This window comes from Papio anubis, chromosome 1 (genome assembly GCF_008728515.1).
Source record: "Papio anubis isolate 15944 chromosome 1, Panubis1.0, whole genome shotgun sequence".
Classification (NCBI taxonomy): Eukaryota; Metazoa; Chordata; class Mammalia; order Primates; family Cercopithecidae; genus Papio; species Papio anubis.
Genome location: NC_044976.1, coordinates 189,290,547 through 189,305,042, shown reverse-complemented (window position 1 = coordinate 189,305,042; position 14,496 = coordinate 189,290,547). Strand labels below are relative to the sequence as shown.

General features: G+C 37.7%; 1 protein-coding gene across 4 annotated transcripts in view; it reads left to right on the top strand.

Moving 5' to 3' along the window:
* SUCO (SUN domain containing ossification factor) overlaps positions 1-14,496 on the top strand; it is an 84,081-nt gene that overhangs the window by 30,015 nt on the left and 39,570 nt on the right. For all 4 annotated transcript variants that reach the window (XR_640927.4, XM_009194240.4, XM_003893572.5 and 1 more), the window contains 3 exons: positions 6,110-6,233; positions 7,375-7,499; positions 7,986-8,053. Coding sequence is in view for 3 of the 4 variants with exons in the window: in XM_009194240.4 (XP_009192504.1) it covers positions 6,110-6,233; positions 7,375-7,499; positions 7,986-8,053 (317 nt within the window). In the remaining variant the exon portion in view is untranslated. The remainder of the gene's footprint in view (positions 1-6,109; positions 6,234-7,374; positions 7,500-7,985; positions 8,054-14,496) is intronic.

Below are 14,496 nucleotides of genomic sequence, written 5' to 3'. Positions count from 1 at the left end.
GAGGGGCCAGATGGGAGGTGATTGAATCGTGGGGGTGGAATTTCCCCTTGCTGTTCTTGTGATAGTGAATGACTTCTTATGAGATGTAGTTCAAAAGTGTGTAGTGCTTCCCCCTTCACTCTCTTCCTCCTGCACGGCAATGTAAAGCAGGTACTTGCTTCCCTTTTGCCCTTAAGTTTCCTGAGGCCTCCCCAACCATGCTTCCTGTTCAGCCCGAGAAATGGTGAGTCAATTAAAAATTAAACCTCTTTTCTGCATAAAATACCCAGTCTCAAGTAGTTCTTTATAGCAGTGTGAGAACAGACTAATACAGAAAATTGGTACCAGAGAAGTAGGGCATTGTTCAAAAGATACTTGAAAATATGGAAGTGACTTTGGAACTGGGTAATGGGCAGGGTTGGACAGTTTGGAGGGCTCAGAAGAAGACAGGAAGATAACAGAAAGTTTGGAATTTCCTAGAGACTTGTTGAATTGTTTTAACCAGAATACTGATAGTGATATGGACAGTGAAATTCAGGCTGAGGTGGTTTCAGATGGAGATGAGGAACTCATTGGGAATTTGAACAGAGGTGACTCTTCCTGTGGTTTAGCAAAGAGACTGGTGGTGGTGTGCCTCTGCTTTAAGGATCTGTGGAACTTTGAACTTGAGAGAGATGATTTAAGGTATCTGGCAGAAGAAATTTCTAAGCAGTAAAGTATTCAGGATGTGGCCTGGTTACTTCTAAAAGCCTGTGTTCATTTGCATAAACAAAGAAATGGCCTAAAACTGGAACTTATGTTTAAAAGGGAAGCAGAGCATAGAAATTCGGAAAATTTGCAGCCTGACTATGTGGTAGAAAAGAAAAACCCATTTACTGGGGAGGGATTCAAGCCTGCAGAAATTTGCATAAGTAAAGAGGAGCCAAATGTTAATAGCCCAGAAAGTGGGGGAAATGCCTTTAGGGCGTTTCAGACACCTTCATGGCAGCCCTTCCCATCACAGGCGAGGAGGCCTAAGAGGGAAAAATGGTTGCGTGGGCCAGGCCCAGTGTCCTGCTGCTCTGTACAGCCTCAGGACATGGCACCCTGCATCCCAGCTGCTCCAGCTTCAGCTGTGGTTGAAAGGGGCAAAGGTACAGATCAGGCCATTACTTCAAAGGGTGCAAGCCCCAAGCCTTTGCAGCTTCCATGTGGTATTGATTCTATGAGTGCAAAAAGGGCAAGAATTGAGGTTTGGAAACTTCTGCTTAGATTTCAGAGGATGTGTGGAAACGTCTGGATGTCCAGGCAAAAGTCTGCTGCAGGAACAGAGCCCTCATGGAGAACCTCTACTAGGGCAGTGCAGAGGGGAAACATGGGGTGGGAACCCCCAACCCCCAGCATCCCAAATGGGGCTCTGCCTAGTGGAGCTGTGAGAAGAGGGCCACCATCCTCCAGACCCCAGAATGTTAGATCCACCAACACTTTGCACTGTGCACCTGGAAAAGTTGCAGGCAGTCAACACCAGCTCCTGAAAGCAGTTATGGGGGCTCTACCCTGTAGAACCACAGGGGTGGAGCTGCCCAGGGTCTTGGTAATGAATGAGTTCTCACGTGATATGATTGTTTAAAAGTGTGTTGCACTTCCCCCTTCATTCTCTTCCTCCTGTGCCACCATGTGTAGAAGGTACTTGCTTCCCCTTCACACTTCCACCATGATTATAAGTTTCCTGAGGCCTCCTCAACTGTGTTTCCTGTACAGCCTGCAGAACTGTGAGTCAGTTAAACTTTTTTTTTTTTTCACCCAATCTCAGGTAGTTCTTTATAGCAGTGTGAGAATGGACTAATACATTGTCCTATGTTACCTCTTTCTTGAATAATCAGACATTTTACTTTAGGACAAGAATTTACTATGCAAGATTTCTCCCTCATATAAAATTACTCTTTTTTATATCCTTCTTTGCAAAACAGAGAGAAAACATTTCTATCCATAACATTCTTTATGTCTCTCTTTTCTACTTAATGGTTTCCTCATATTTTGAACTTCCCTTTTAATAACTTCCAAATTAAACAAAAAATGTTTTCCCAATAAAAAATACATTTCTTTAGCACATTTTATGTAAACCTAGCAAGAAATCCTGAACTGCCTACCAGACATTAGAATTTTATAGATGAGGACCATTTTATCATTTTTAGATTTTATACCATACAATAAGCTCAATCCTATTCTATTCTATTCTATTCTATTCTATTCTATTCTATTCTATTCTATCTATTCTCATGCCATTTAAAACATTTTAAAGCCTATGAACATAAATAATTTGCCTAGGAAAGGGTTGCCAAAGGGGAGACCTCAGAGGCCCTGACTTGCTGGAGAACCTACCTGGTAGCGGAGACACTAAGAAAAAAGGTAGCCACTTGTCAGCTGCTGTAGGTGTCTGTCCATTTGAGGTCAGAAGCCTGTGAACTCCCAGTTCCTTTGACCAAGAGGGACAGTTACAAGCAAAGCAGTTATAAGACAGCTCCCAAGAAGGGGCTTGCAACTGGCTATTAGGAAAATAATACTTTTAACTTTAGGACACAAAAGGGCAAGACTAATATTCCCCTAGGGAGAGGGGCTATAACCCACAGTCCTAAAGGGAATGTTAATGCCAGAAACCCCAGAGCATCTGGGGTGCAGTCTAGAATACCAATGCTGAAAACCCAGAGTGCCTGCATTTCAGCCAATGAGGGTCCCCTCACTAATGCCGAAAAACCTGGCGTACCCAGGGTGCAACCAGCAGTGTCCCACAATCAAGTTGAGGTCACAGAATGTGACTCTGGTGTCCCACAGTCAACACACTGGGGGAACCTCTCACAACTAAGTGTCCCACCTTAAACAGTTGCCCACATACAGTTAACAGAAAGTTAAAAGCAAACAATAAGACTGCATACATTTTAGGATTGAAAATGGAATGACTGGTGGAATAATAAAATAGAAGGGCGAGAACCAGTGGAAGAAGTGCTTAGGATATGTTTCAGGGCACACTAATGATGGGGGCTTTTAACTGACCACTTAGCCAAAGGCTTTTGTTCCCTAGCTTACCTGATATTATGGGGGGTGGTAGAGGGGACACACCCATCCACAGAAGCCAAAATGTGACCAGTCTTCCCCATGGGACTTGGGCGAAGGTCCCTCCAGGTTCCCTCATCTAGAGTGGGCTCAGCTGCTGCAGTGGGAGGAGCTTGCACAGGGACTGGTGACCTACTGGTCTGCCTGTCAGAGCAGTGGGTCCCATATGAGGCAGTGGCACTATAGCCACTTTCTCATCTGCTCAGCTGTGCTGTCTGCCAGGAAAAATGGTGGCTCTCAAAAGAGCCTTTGATTAGTGTTAGAGCTCAGGCATTACAGTTCTGCTTAGTTACCTCTCTGCTCATCTCACACACTGCCATCTCTCGCTGTCTTGTTAACTGCTGTCTCTTGTCCCTTGCTGTTTTCTCACTGCTTCTCTGACTGCCATCTCTCATTGGCTCTTGCCAATCACCTTCTCTCCATCTCTGCTGTTGCATCATCTTGCCTCTCTTCCTCTCACCACCATCTCTGCTTTCTTCATCCCTTCGCGGTTACCAGATGTTTCAGGACAGAGAAGCCCCCAGCTTAGCCCAGGAGGGTTCTTGGCTTCACCTAGGAAAGAATTCAAGGGCGAGCTGGTAGTGTTAAACAGCAACTTTTATTGAAGTGGCTTTATACAGCAGCAGCAGAAGTACTGCTCCTTGTAGAACAGGGCTACCCGACAGGCAGGGTGCCTAGAGTAGCAGCTCAGAGGCAGTTCTGCATATTTATACCCGCTTTTAATTATATGCAAATTTAAGGGGTGGTTTATGCAGAAATTTCTAGGAAAATGGTGGTAACTTCCAGGTTGCTGGATCCTTGTCATGGAAAGGAGTGGTAACTTCTAGGTGTTGCCATGGCAATGCTAAATTGACAAGGCATGCTGGTGGGCGTGTCTTATGGAAACTGCTCCTGGCCTGTTTTATCTAGTCATCCATATGGTTCAGTGTCTGAGCCCTGCCTGCAGAATCAATCAAGTCCTGTCTCCTTCCTTATATTCAAACTAGATTTTTGTTATCTAATTGAAAAAATTAAATTAGTAGTAATACTAGCTCTTTAATCTTTTTCTGCCATGTGTTGTTTTCAATAGCTATAGACTTCATTTAGTAAATCAACTTGTTCTGTAAAGCACTCTAAGATGGAAGTTGGGTGGGGACCAAATTGCTGTCTTCCTAAAAGGGGGTTTGGAAATGACTCTACTTCCTTTGAAGAAAAAAGAAATAGTCCCAGAAGTTGTGAATATTTCATGTTAGTGCTCAAAAGCATGCTCTTATATAGCAAATATATACTAAATGAGACTTACATTGTTTATCAGAGTTTGCTATCTAATAGATTTTGTACACTTCTCAAGATAGTGTTAATGAATACATCAAAACTTTGTTTTAGACATGATTCAATAATGGAATAAATGTCTGTGTATTCATTATTCAGTTTAAGAGGGAAAAAAGTCACAAGATTGTGTGCCCTTCCCCAATATTCCTTCTCTTGTCTTCAGATATAATCACTATCTTGAATTTAGTGGTTTTTTGTTTAGTTTTAGAGTTTTTCAATAAGTATAAACAATAAATATTATATGGCATAGTTTAATATAAATGATGTTCTTGCCATAAGTAACATTTTATTCAACATTGTTTTTGAGATTCGTTCATTGTTTCCACTGCTCTGTTTATAGTGACTACTACAGTTTATCTGTTCCTCATTTAATGGATGTTTAGGTTATTATTTTTGGTATTAAAAGCAATGCTCTAATGAACATTCTTATCATATCTTTTGGACACGTGAGTGTTTTCACTTAGATTTATACATGGGGTGTATTTAGGGATTATGCACATCTTAATATTGTTAAATTTTAAAACTTTTAGCACTCTGATAGATTTCTCTTGGCTCAACAGACATTTCACACGTGGCCACAGACTATCACACTTTAAACTCCATTAGATTTGTATAATTTATCTCAGCATGCCCCAATCCCCAGGCCGCAGACCAGCACCAGTCCATGGCCTATTAGGAAACAGGCTGCACAACAGGTGGTGAGTGGTGGGTAAGCAAGCATTATCGCCTGAATTCTGCCTCCTGTCATATCAGTGGTGGCGTTAGAATCTTATAGGAGTGTGAACTGCACATGTGAGGGATCTAGGTTGTGCATTCCTTATGAGAATCTAATGCCTTATGATCTAAGGTAGAACAGTTTCATCCCAAAATTATCTCCCTACCCCGTCCATGGGAAAATTGTTTTCCATGAAACTAGCCACTGGTTTCAGAAAGATTGTAGACCTCTGATTTATATGATATCTCAGGCTTTCATTTGGATTCCATGATTATTACTGAATTGTATATCTTTTTGTGGATTTATTGATTTTATTCTTTGCTTCCCACCCACCCCATCCCCTTATTTGATTTGTTGATACTCTTTATACTTGATATTAGTTTGTTGACTGAATGTATTGCAGATACTGCTCTCAGTGTGTGACTCATTCTTCCGTGTCATTTATGGTTAGCCTAGCCAAATGTATCAGCTTTTAAAAATGATATATGCATTCTGCATCTTGTTAACATGATTTATAAAGATTTTTAAATTTTCTTCTAAAATGTAAAGTCTTGTTTTTTCACATTTAGATTTTTTAATGTGCCTTAAAATTTTTGTGTACACAGTGTTTCTTTTTAAGGATTTTGTGGAAATAAAACATCTAAAATTATCTAGATTCCTTTAATGGATGTATTATCTTAACTTATATTTTAAGGTGGATGCATGGCAAGTATACAATTTATTCATTTGTATAGACTATGTATGAGTAATTGTAATTATTTTTTTTAACGACCTATGCTTATATCACTAACAAGTGAAGGAACACATCCTAAATAGAATGTTTTAATTATCTCAAGAGAAAGTCAACCTTTCAGTAAACCAAAACTTTTCTTTTTACCTTTTTTATTTTTTCAAAATATAATCATTCATTATAAATTGGAACTTTAATTTGACAGAAACATTTGTATTTATTTCTAAAATTTATTTATATTATTTGAAAGTTGAAGTCTTCTTATTTTTTGGTGTTTCTTTCAGAGCTCTGATTATACAAAACCAGGAGACATTGACCCTACATCTGTAACAAGTCCCAAAGATCCGGAAGATATACCAACATTTGATGAATGGAAGAAGAAAGTTATGGAAGTAGAAAAAGAAAAAAGTAAGGAAGTATTTGAGTTCTTTAAACATTTTCTTTTTTTTTTAAGTTTATGGTGTAGTTTTAATATGCTTTCTTTTTTTGATTGGTAAAACAAAATAAAACTTACTTTTGAAAACTTTTTAAAGGTGAAACTTACCAAGTTGCTGTTGATCCATCCATATATCATGTACCTGTATATAACTACATACAGTTCTAGTTTTAATTGAAATCCATTCTTGTAAATTATTAAGCGAGCATAAAATGAGGCATAGCAGTGATTTCCATCACAGTTAATACAAGGAAAATTGAGGCATGGAAGCTATTTTAAAATTCATGTGGAACTCAAAAAGAACTTGCATAAAATCCTTGAGTTTAAAATATTCTTTAACTTACCAAAAGGTGTTTTACATATGGTGTTTCAAGAACATACCTAAAGAAAAGCTTGCTTATGTTATGAGGGAGAGGAGGGTGACTAAAATTATAGTTAATTTATTCCCTGTGTGATGGGTTGTTAGGTGCAGCACACCACCGTGGCACATGTTTACCTATGTAACAAACCTGCACGTCTTGCGTGTGTACCCCAGAGCGTAAAAAAATAATAATAATTTAAAAAATACATCCTTAATAGATGTTTATAATAGATGTAAATACAGAAAGCTTTGATTCTCATGGACAAGCTTCATTTTGTGAGTTATATTACTTAGACATAAATTAATGTAGAATTTTGTAGTTAATTTGTTTCTGGGGATATTTTTTTCTTTTTTTTTTTTTTTTTTTTTTTTTTTGAGGCCAGTGCCAGCTGTGTCACCGGGCTGGGTGCAGTGCGTAGCGATCTCGGCTCACTGCAAACTCCGCCTCCCAGGTTCAGGCCATTCTCTGCCTCAGCCTCCACGGTAGCTGGGACTACAGGCCACGCCACCACGCCCGGCTAGTTTTTGTATTTTTAGTAGAGGCGGGGTTTCACCATGTTAGGCAGGATGGGATATTTTAAAGCTGTTGAGGTGGAGCACTTTGATTTTTTGTAAATTTTTAAAATATTCTCTCAAGTGTTAAAACCTATTCTTTTCTAGAAGACAGCTTATTGCTTTTGAGATCAGTGTTGCTAGAGGTATTTTCAGTCATAATCAAATATATGTATATTTATAATAAGGTTTGTCTGCAGGTCAGTCAATGCATCCATCTTCTAATGGAGGTTCACATGCCACCAAAAAGGTCCAGAAAAATCGAAATAATTATGCCTCAGTAGAATGCGGTGCCAAAATTCTAGCAGCTAATCCAGAAGCCAAGGTAGGTACTTAAGTATAAAATTTTATATATATAGGAAATTAACAACTTTTAAAAATATAGGCATTTGTTTACTGGGAACTATATTTTAATGTGAGATATTTTCCTTATTCCCTAACAAAAGCAGAATATGCTTTTCAAAACATTATCTTGTATGAATTCTTATTTATATTCACTGATATATTTTACCCTGCATTTTTTAACTTTTAAAAACCGTATGAAATTTTAAAAAGGAACTAAAATATTATTTTTTTCTTTAAAGTAACAGACATTGAATTTTAAATGTACTGTCGTGACACTAATTTAATGCTGTAGCCATGAATGGTGAATCTTAGCTACTTTTATGCTTTTTTCCCAAGTGAGTGTTTTAAAGTCTTAGGTGTACTTAAGATCTAAAAATACAGAAGTCCTAGAAAACTTTAAAGTTAAAATAAATACTTTCTTCATTATTCCTAAAGTAATTTGTTTCCTTTCCTCTTTTTAAAATAGAGCACATCTGCTATTCTTATAGAAAATATGGATCTTTATATGTTGAATCCTTGCAGCACTAAAATTTGGTGAGTAATAGACAGTTTTAAAGAGTACATTCTGCATATATATGCATATTATGTTAAGCTTTTGCATTAGGGTTAATCATTTAACAAGTATTTATGATTGATTAGTGCTGATACTATGCAAAACTGAGGACAGAATGCCTTCCTTTCCTTTTGAGGAGGTCACAAAAAGAAAAAAGTGACAGACCTGGTTAAACAATTATGAAATGGTATAAAAAGTACTGTTGAAAGGGTGTTATTGAAAGAGTGATGATGTGTAACTGGAAGAGGAGATGAGAGAAGGCTTCCTGGAAGAGGTAATTCCTGAGCTGAACCTTGAAGGATTAATAGGAAGTGGCAGATGAATGAGTCAGAAGTATTCAGGAACTGTAAGAATAAGGGGGTAATGCTGAAAAGGAGTATGTTTCTTCTGGGTGACTGTTAGGTATTACAAGAAGAAAGGTGCCATGAGAGTAGGGGTGGAACATAAGCCTGGAGCATTCATTTATCTATAAGTAGGCCATTCGGTGCTATGTATACCCAACTTAAACATTTTTGAACTTAAAGACCATGAAGTACAGTATTTGATTTAAGTAAGGAAGTGACATGATCTCACTGGCATTTTAGGAAGGCTTGTCCTCAAAGGGTGGCCTACAGAATGGAATTGTAAGCATGGTTTGGAACCTATTGTCATAACCTGAGTGAGAAATAAGGACTATAATTAAGACATAGGCAAGTTGGATTCAGAGGAGAGGAATATATATCTGAAAGAGGTTTATGGCAGTTAAAATTGGCAGCTTTTGGTTGGTATTTGGATGTGAAGAAGAGAGAGGCACCCAGGAAATTTCCTGGAATTTTGGCCTCACTGCTTGGATCTATGATTGTGCCATTAACTAAGTATATAGGAAAAGGAAAAGATATATGGGGGAAATTAATGTGATACACTAACAGTTCTATTAGATTACTTGATTTTATTGCAGAAAGCAGCTGTTTGAAAAAGAACTGAGGAAAACCACCATCGTGTTGATTCACTAGATTGAATGAATTAATGAATTAATAAATTTTTTTTTAACTTAAGGAGGCACTCTTTTTTTTTTTTTTTTAAATGACATGTCATTTTATTTCCCATTTGTAAGCACTGTTGAGAATTTGTATTTTTTTTTTTTTTTATTATACTTTAAGTTGTAGGGTACATGTGCATAACGTGCAGGTTTGTTACATATGTATACTTGTGCCATGTTGGTCTACTGCACCCATCAACTCGTCATTTACATCAGGTATAACTCCCAATGCAATCCCTCCCCCCTCCCCCCATGATAGGCCCCGTGTGTGATGTTCCCCTTCCTGAGTCCAAGTGATCTCATTGTTCAGTTCCCACCTATGAGTGAGAACATGCGGTGTTTGGTTTTCTGTTCTGTGATAGTTTGCTAAGAATGATGTATGAGTTTCCAGCTGCATCCATGTCCCTACAAAGGACGAAACTCATCCTTTTATGGCTGCATAATATTCCATGGTATATGTGCTACATTTTCTTAATCCAATCTGTCACTGATGTACATTTGCTGATTCCAAGTCTTGCTATTAGAATAGTGCTGCAATAAACATACGTGCATGTGTGTCTTTATATAGCAATTTATAACTTTTGGGTATATCCCCAGTAATGGGATGGTTGGGTCATATGGTACATCTAGTTCAGATCCTTGAGGAATCGCCATACTGTTTTCCATAATGGTTGAACTTAGCTTACAATCCCACCAACAGTGTAAAAGGCCCCTATTTCTCCACATCCTTCCAGCACCTGTTGTTTCCTGACTTTTTAATGATCGCCATTCTAACTGGTGTGAGATGGTATCTCATTGTGGTTTTGATTTGCATTTCTCTGATGGCCAGTGATGATGAGCATTTTTCATATGTCTGTTGGCTGTATGAATGTCTTCTTTTGAGAAATGTCTGTTCATATCCTTTGCCCACTTTTGATGGGGTTGTTTGTTTTTTCTTGTAAATTTGTTTGAGTTCTTTGTAGGTTCTGGATATTAGCCCTTTGTCAGATGAGTAGATTGCAAAATTTTCTCCCATTCTGTAGGTTGCCTGTTCACACTCTGATGGTAGTTTCTTTTGTTGTGCAGAAGCTCTTAGTTTAATTAGATCCCATTTGTCAATTTTTAGCTTTTGCTGCCGCTTGCTTTTTGGTGTTTTAGACATGAAGTCTTTTGCCCATGCCTATGTCCTGAATGGTACTACCTAGGGTTTTCCTCTTAGGATTTTATGGTATTAGGGTCTAACATTTAAGTTCTAATCCATCTTGAATCTTTCACTGTGATAAGGAGTAAGGAAAGGATCCAGTTTCAGCTTTCTACTTATGGCTAGCCAATTTTCCCAGCACTATTTATTAAATAGGGAATCCTTTTCCCATTTCTTGTTTTCCTAGGTTTGTCAAAGATCAGATGGCTGTAGATGTGTGGTATTATTTCTGAGTGACTCTGTTCTGTTCCATTGGTCTATATCTCTGTTTTGGTACCAGTACCATGCTGTTTTGGTTACTGTAGCCTTGTAGTATAGTTTGAAGTCAGGTAGCGTGATGAGGAGGCACTCTTTAAACCTTAAAAATAATGCTTATTCTTTTCTACTCTTGGCTTTCATTTCTTTTGGAAATGTGCACGTTTAGATTCCACTTGAAAATGAATCATACTACTTAAGGGGGGGGAGTAAGGGATGGATTTTGAAAACTTAATTTTTCCTTATGCCATTCAATTTGTAAATTGAATTGAAGAAATGATTATTTGAGATCATAATCTAAATATTTTGAGGTTTTTGTTTTTATTTGTAAAAGCCTCTATTGTCAGTGACAAATTTTTATGCTCAAAAATTTTGTATTTCAAGCAAAGCCATGCTGGGATGAAGTCATATGAAGCAGTCATTTGTTTATTATGGTTTGCAGAATGAGTGATCATAGCTACCCATTTGTATTTTAATGTTTCTGCCAGACAGCATGTATGGTATATGTCATATAATGACACATTTCAGTCAACGATGGACTGCATGTATGAAGGTAGTCCCGTAGGTTATAATACCGTATTTTTACTATGCCTTTTCTATGTTTAGACATACAAATACTTAACATTGTGTTACAGTTGCCCACAATATTTAATACAGCAACATGCTCTACAAGTATGTAGCCTAGGAGCAATAGTTGTATAGCCTAGATGTATAAATAAGCTATACCATCTAGCTTTGTGTGAGTACACTCTGTGATTGTGACAAAACACCTACTGATGCATTTCTCAGATGTATCCCTGTTAAGTGACACATGATTATATTTATGTTTATAGGTATGTATTTATATATTACTTTTTGCACATTTATGTATGTGTCTTTTCATTGTGTGATTCAAGAGCCTCAGAACATCTTTAACTGATTTCACCTGGTTTAAGTAGATTCCCCCCCCCCCAACCCCATCTAAGGGAACAGTAAGACCATACTGTCTAACAATAGCTTTATAAGTCTTAACATCTAAAAGAGTGAATTTGTATACCTCATCCTCTTCAAAGTGTCTTCACTGTTATTGCCCCATTGTTTTTTCTTTTAAATTTTAGAATTATCTTAAGTGCTATAAAAAATGCTGACATTTCCATTGGAATTTTATCAACTCTGTAGATGAATTTTGGGTTAAGTGACATTTTAGAATACCCAGTCTTCCTATTCTTTCATGTTTTGATTTGATATTTATTGAGTACCTGTTATGCCACTGATACTAGAAAAACATTTTTTCACAACATAAACTGAGATCTCTGTTGCCATGGCACTTGTATTCTAGAGAGGTGTCAGTCCCTGATCACTAATGAGATTGAGCATATCTTCATGTGTTTGCCATTCAGTTTTTCCTCTCATGTGCAGTCTATCTTTTCCTCTGTTTTCTGTTGATTTATGTGTTTGATTTTTCTTATTGTCTAGTAGAAGTCTAGGTAGACTTGGCATTTTGTCTTATAGAATGGGCACAACTTAGTCTATTTTGTAGAACTCTGGATAGGACATTTAAGTTGTGTATGTTACACTTATCTTCCTTCTCTGGTTTATGGACTGTCCTTTTAATTTCTTTATAGTAGCCCCCCCCCCGCCCTTTTTTTTTTTTGAAACAGAGTCTCACTCTTTTGCCCAAGCTGGAGTGCAGTGCCGTGGTCTCCCAGGAGCGTGCCACCACATCCAGCTAATTTATTTTTTAACTTTTTGCAGAGACAGGGTCTTGCCATGTTGCCCAGGCTAGTCTTGAACACCGAGCTTCAAGTGATCCTTTCATCTCAGCCTCCAAAGCCCTGGTATTACAGATGTGAGTCACTGCACGTGGCTTATAGTGTCTTTTGAGGAAACGAACTATTTTAATTTTCACATAGTTGAATTTATCTATCTTACAATGTTGGGATTTTCTGTTTTTAATGTCAGAGATTTCTCCCTGCCCTGAGGTTATAAAGATATTATTTCATGTATTTCCTAGAATTTAAAAACTTTGCACTTTATATTAGGTTTTTATTCTCCTGAAATTGTTTATAGTTTTATATTATTTATGGTATACAGGAAGGGTTCATTCCTTCTCCCCATTTTTTCTGTTTAGATAGTTGTTTATTCAGTAGTTTACATGTTCCCCTCTGATTTCGAATGCAACCTTTATTGTTAAGTTCCCTTATATACATTTTGTTTTTTTGTATTCTCTGTTCTCTTTCATTGGTCAATTTACCATTACCTGCAATGACACCACTTAGCTTTGTAGCTCTTAATATTTGATAAGGCAAGTTTTGTACTTCAGGACTCACTCGGCTATTCTTCTGCTTCTGGTTTTCCTTATAAATGTTAGACTGTTGGCCAGGCGCGGTGACTCACACTTGTAATCCCAGAACTTTGAGAGGCTGAGGTGGGTGGATCACCTGAGGTCAGGAGTTTGAGACCAGCCTGGCCAACATGACGAAACCCCATCTCTACTAAAAATACAAAAAATTAGCTGGGTGTGGTGGCAGTCACCTGTAATCCCAGCTACTCGGGAGGCTGAGGCAGGAGAATTGCTTGAACTCAGGAGGTGGAGGTTTCAGTGAGTTGAGATTGCGCCATTGCACTCCAGCCTGGGCATCAAGAGTGAAACTCCGTCTAAAAAAAAAAAAAATCAGTCAAAAAATAAATCTTAGACTTTCCCTTTTGAATTCCTTGAATGTCATATGGGAATTTTGTTTGGAATTTTATTGGATCTTTAAATGACTTTCAGATACTGAGGTTTTGTATCCATAAGCAGGGCATATCTTTCTTTGTTGTCTTTAATGTCTTTCAATAAAGTTATTTTTTAAAAAATTTCCGTGAAAGCATTACATATCTTTGGTTAATTTTCTTCCTGGGCAGCTTTTTAAAAAATTTTGTTTTGTTACTATTGTAAATGATATCTCTTTAAAATTACATTTTGTTGTATACAATTATGCAGTTTTTACATATGGATCTTATATCGGACTACCTTCTTATATTGCCTTATTTTCTAGTAATTAATATGCAGATTCTTCGGTGGTTTCTATGGAGAATTAGACCTTCTCTACCAATTTTTTTTCCATTAAAAAATTTCTGATCCTTGTTATTACATGTTACTTTCGTAATTTTTTTTTGAGACAGAGTCTCGCTCTGTTGCCCAGGCTGGAGTGCAGTGGCACAGTCTCAGCTCACTGCAGCTTCCACCTCCTGTGTTTAAGCGATTCTCCTGCCTCAGCCTCCCAAGTAGCTTGGATTACAGGCACCCGCCTCCACGCCTGGCTAATTTTTGCATTTTTGGTAGAAATGGGGTTTCACCATGTTGGCCAGGCTGGTCATGAACTCCTCACCTCAAGTAGTCTGCCCGCCTCAACCTCCCAAAGTAATGGGATTACAGGCGTGAGCCACTGCAGCCAGCCAATACATTTTACTTTTTTAGTCATAACATGCTGGCTAGATAGACCCTTGAGAACTAATAAACATGACTGAGCTTAGGATACAGTCTCTGATGGACGGCTATATGCTCAGCTACATCCTGGGGAAAAATGTGAAGTAGTCAATTAGTGTTTATTGATTTATTCTATGAAATGGTGATAATATCCCTTGCAATTTGGTTGTAAGAATTAAATCAAAGGATGGGTAAAAATCATAAAACATGGTATCTGATCCAGAGTAAGCATTCAGCAGGTGTTAGTTTCCTCTCTTCATGAGCCTTTCTCTGAAACCTGATTTTGTTTTTTAACCATCTCCTGGGACTTAAGTCTGTTGCTCTCCAAGATTAAACACTATCTTAATTATAATGCTTTTGATTTATTTAGCATTTAATTGTCTTTCTATAAATCTCCTTTGATAATTTATCAAAGCAGTGATTAGAGTGTTAGATGTCATGGGTATTTATTTTCCCCCAATGCTGTGCTATATTCAATTTTATGCACATGGAACCATACTTTTAATTTTTTCCTAAGCAGCAG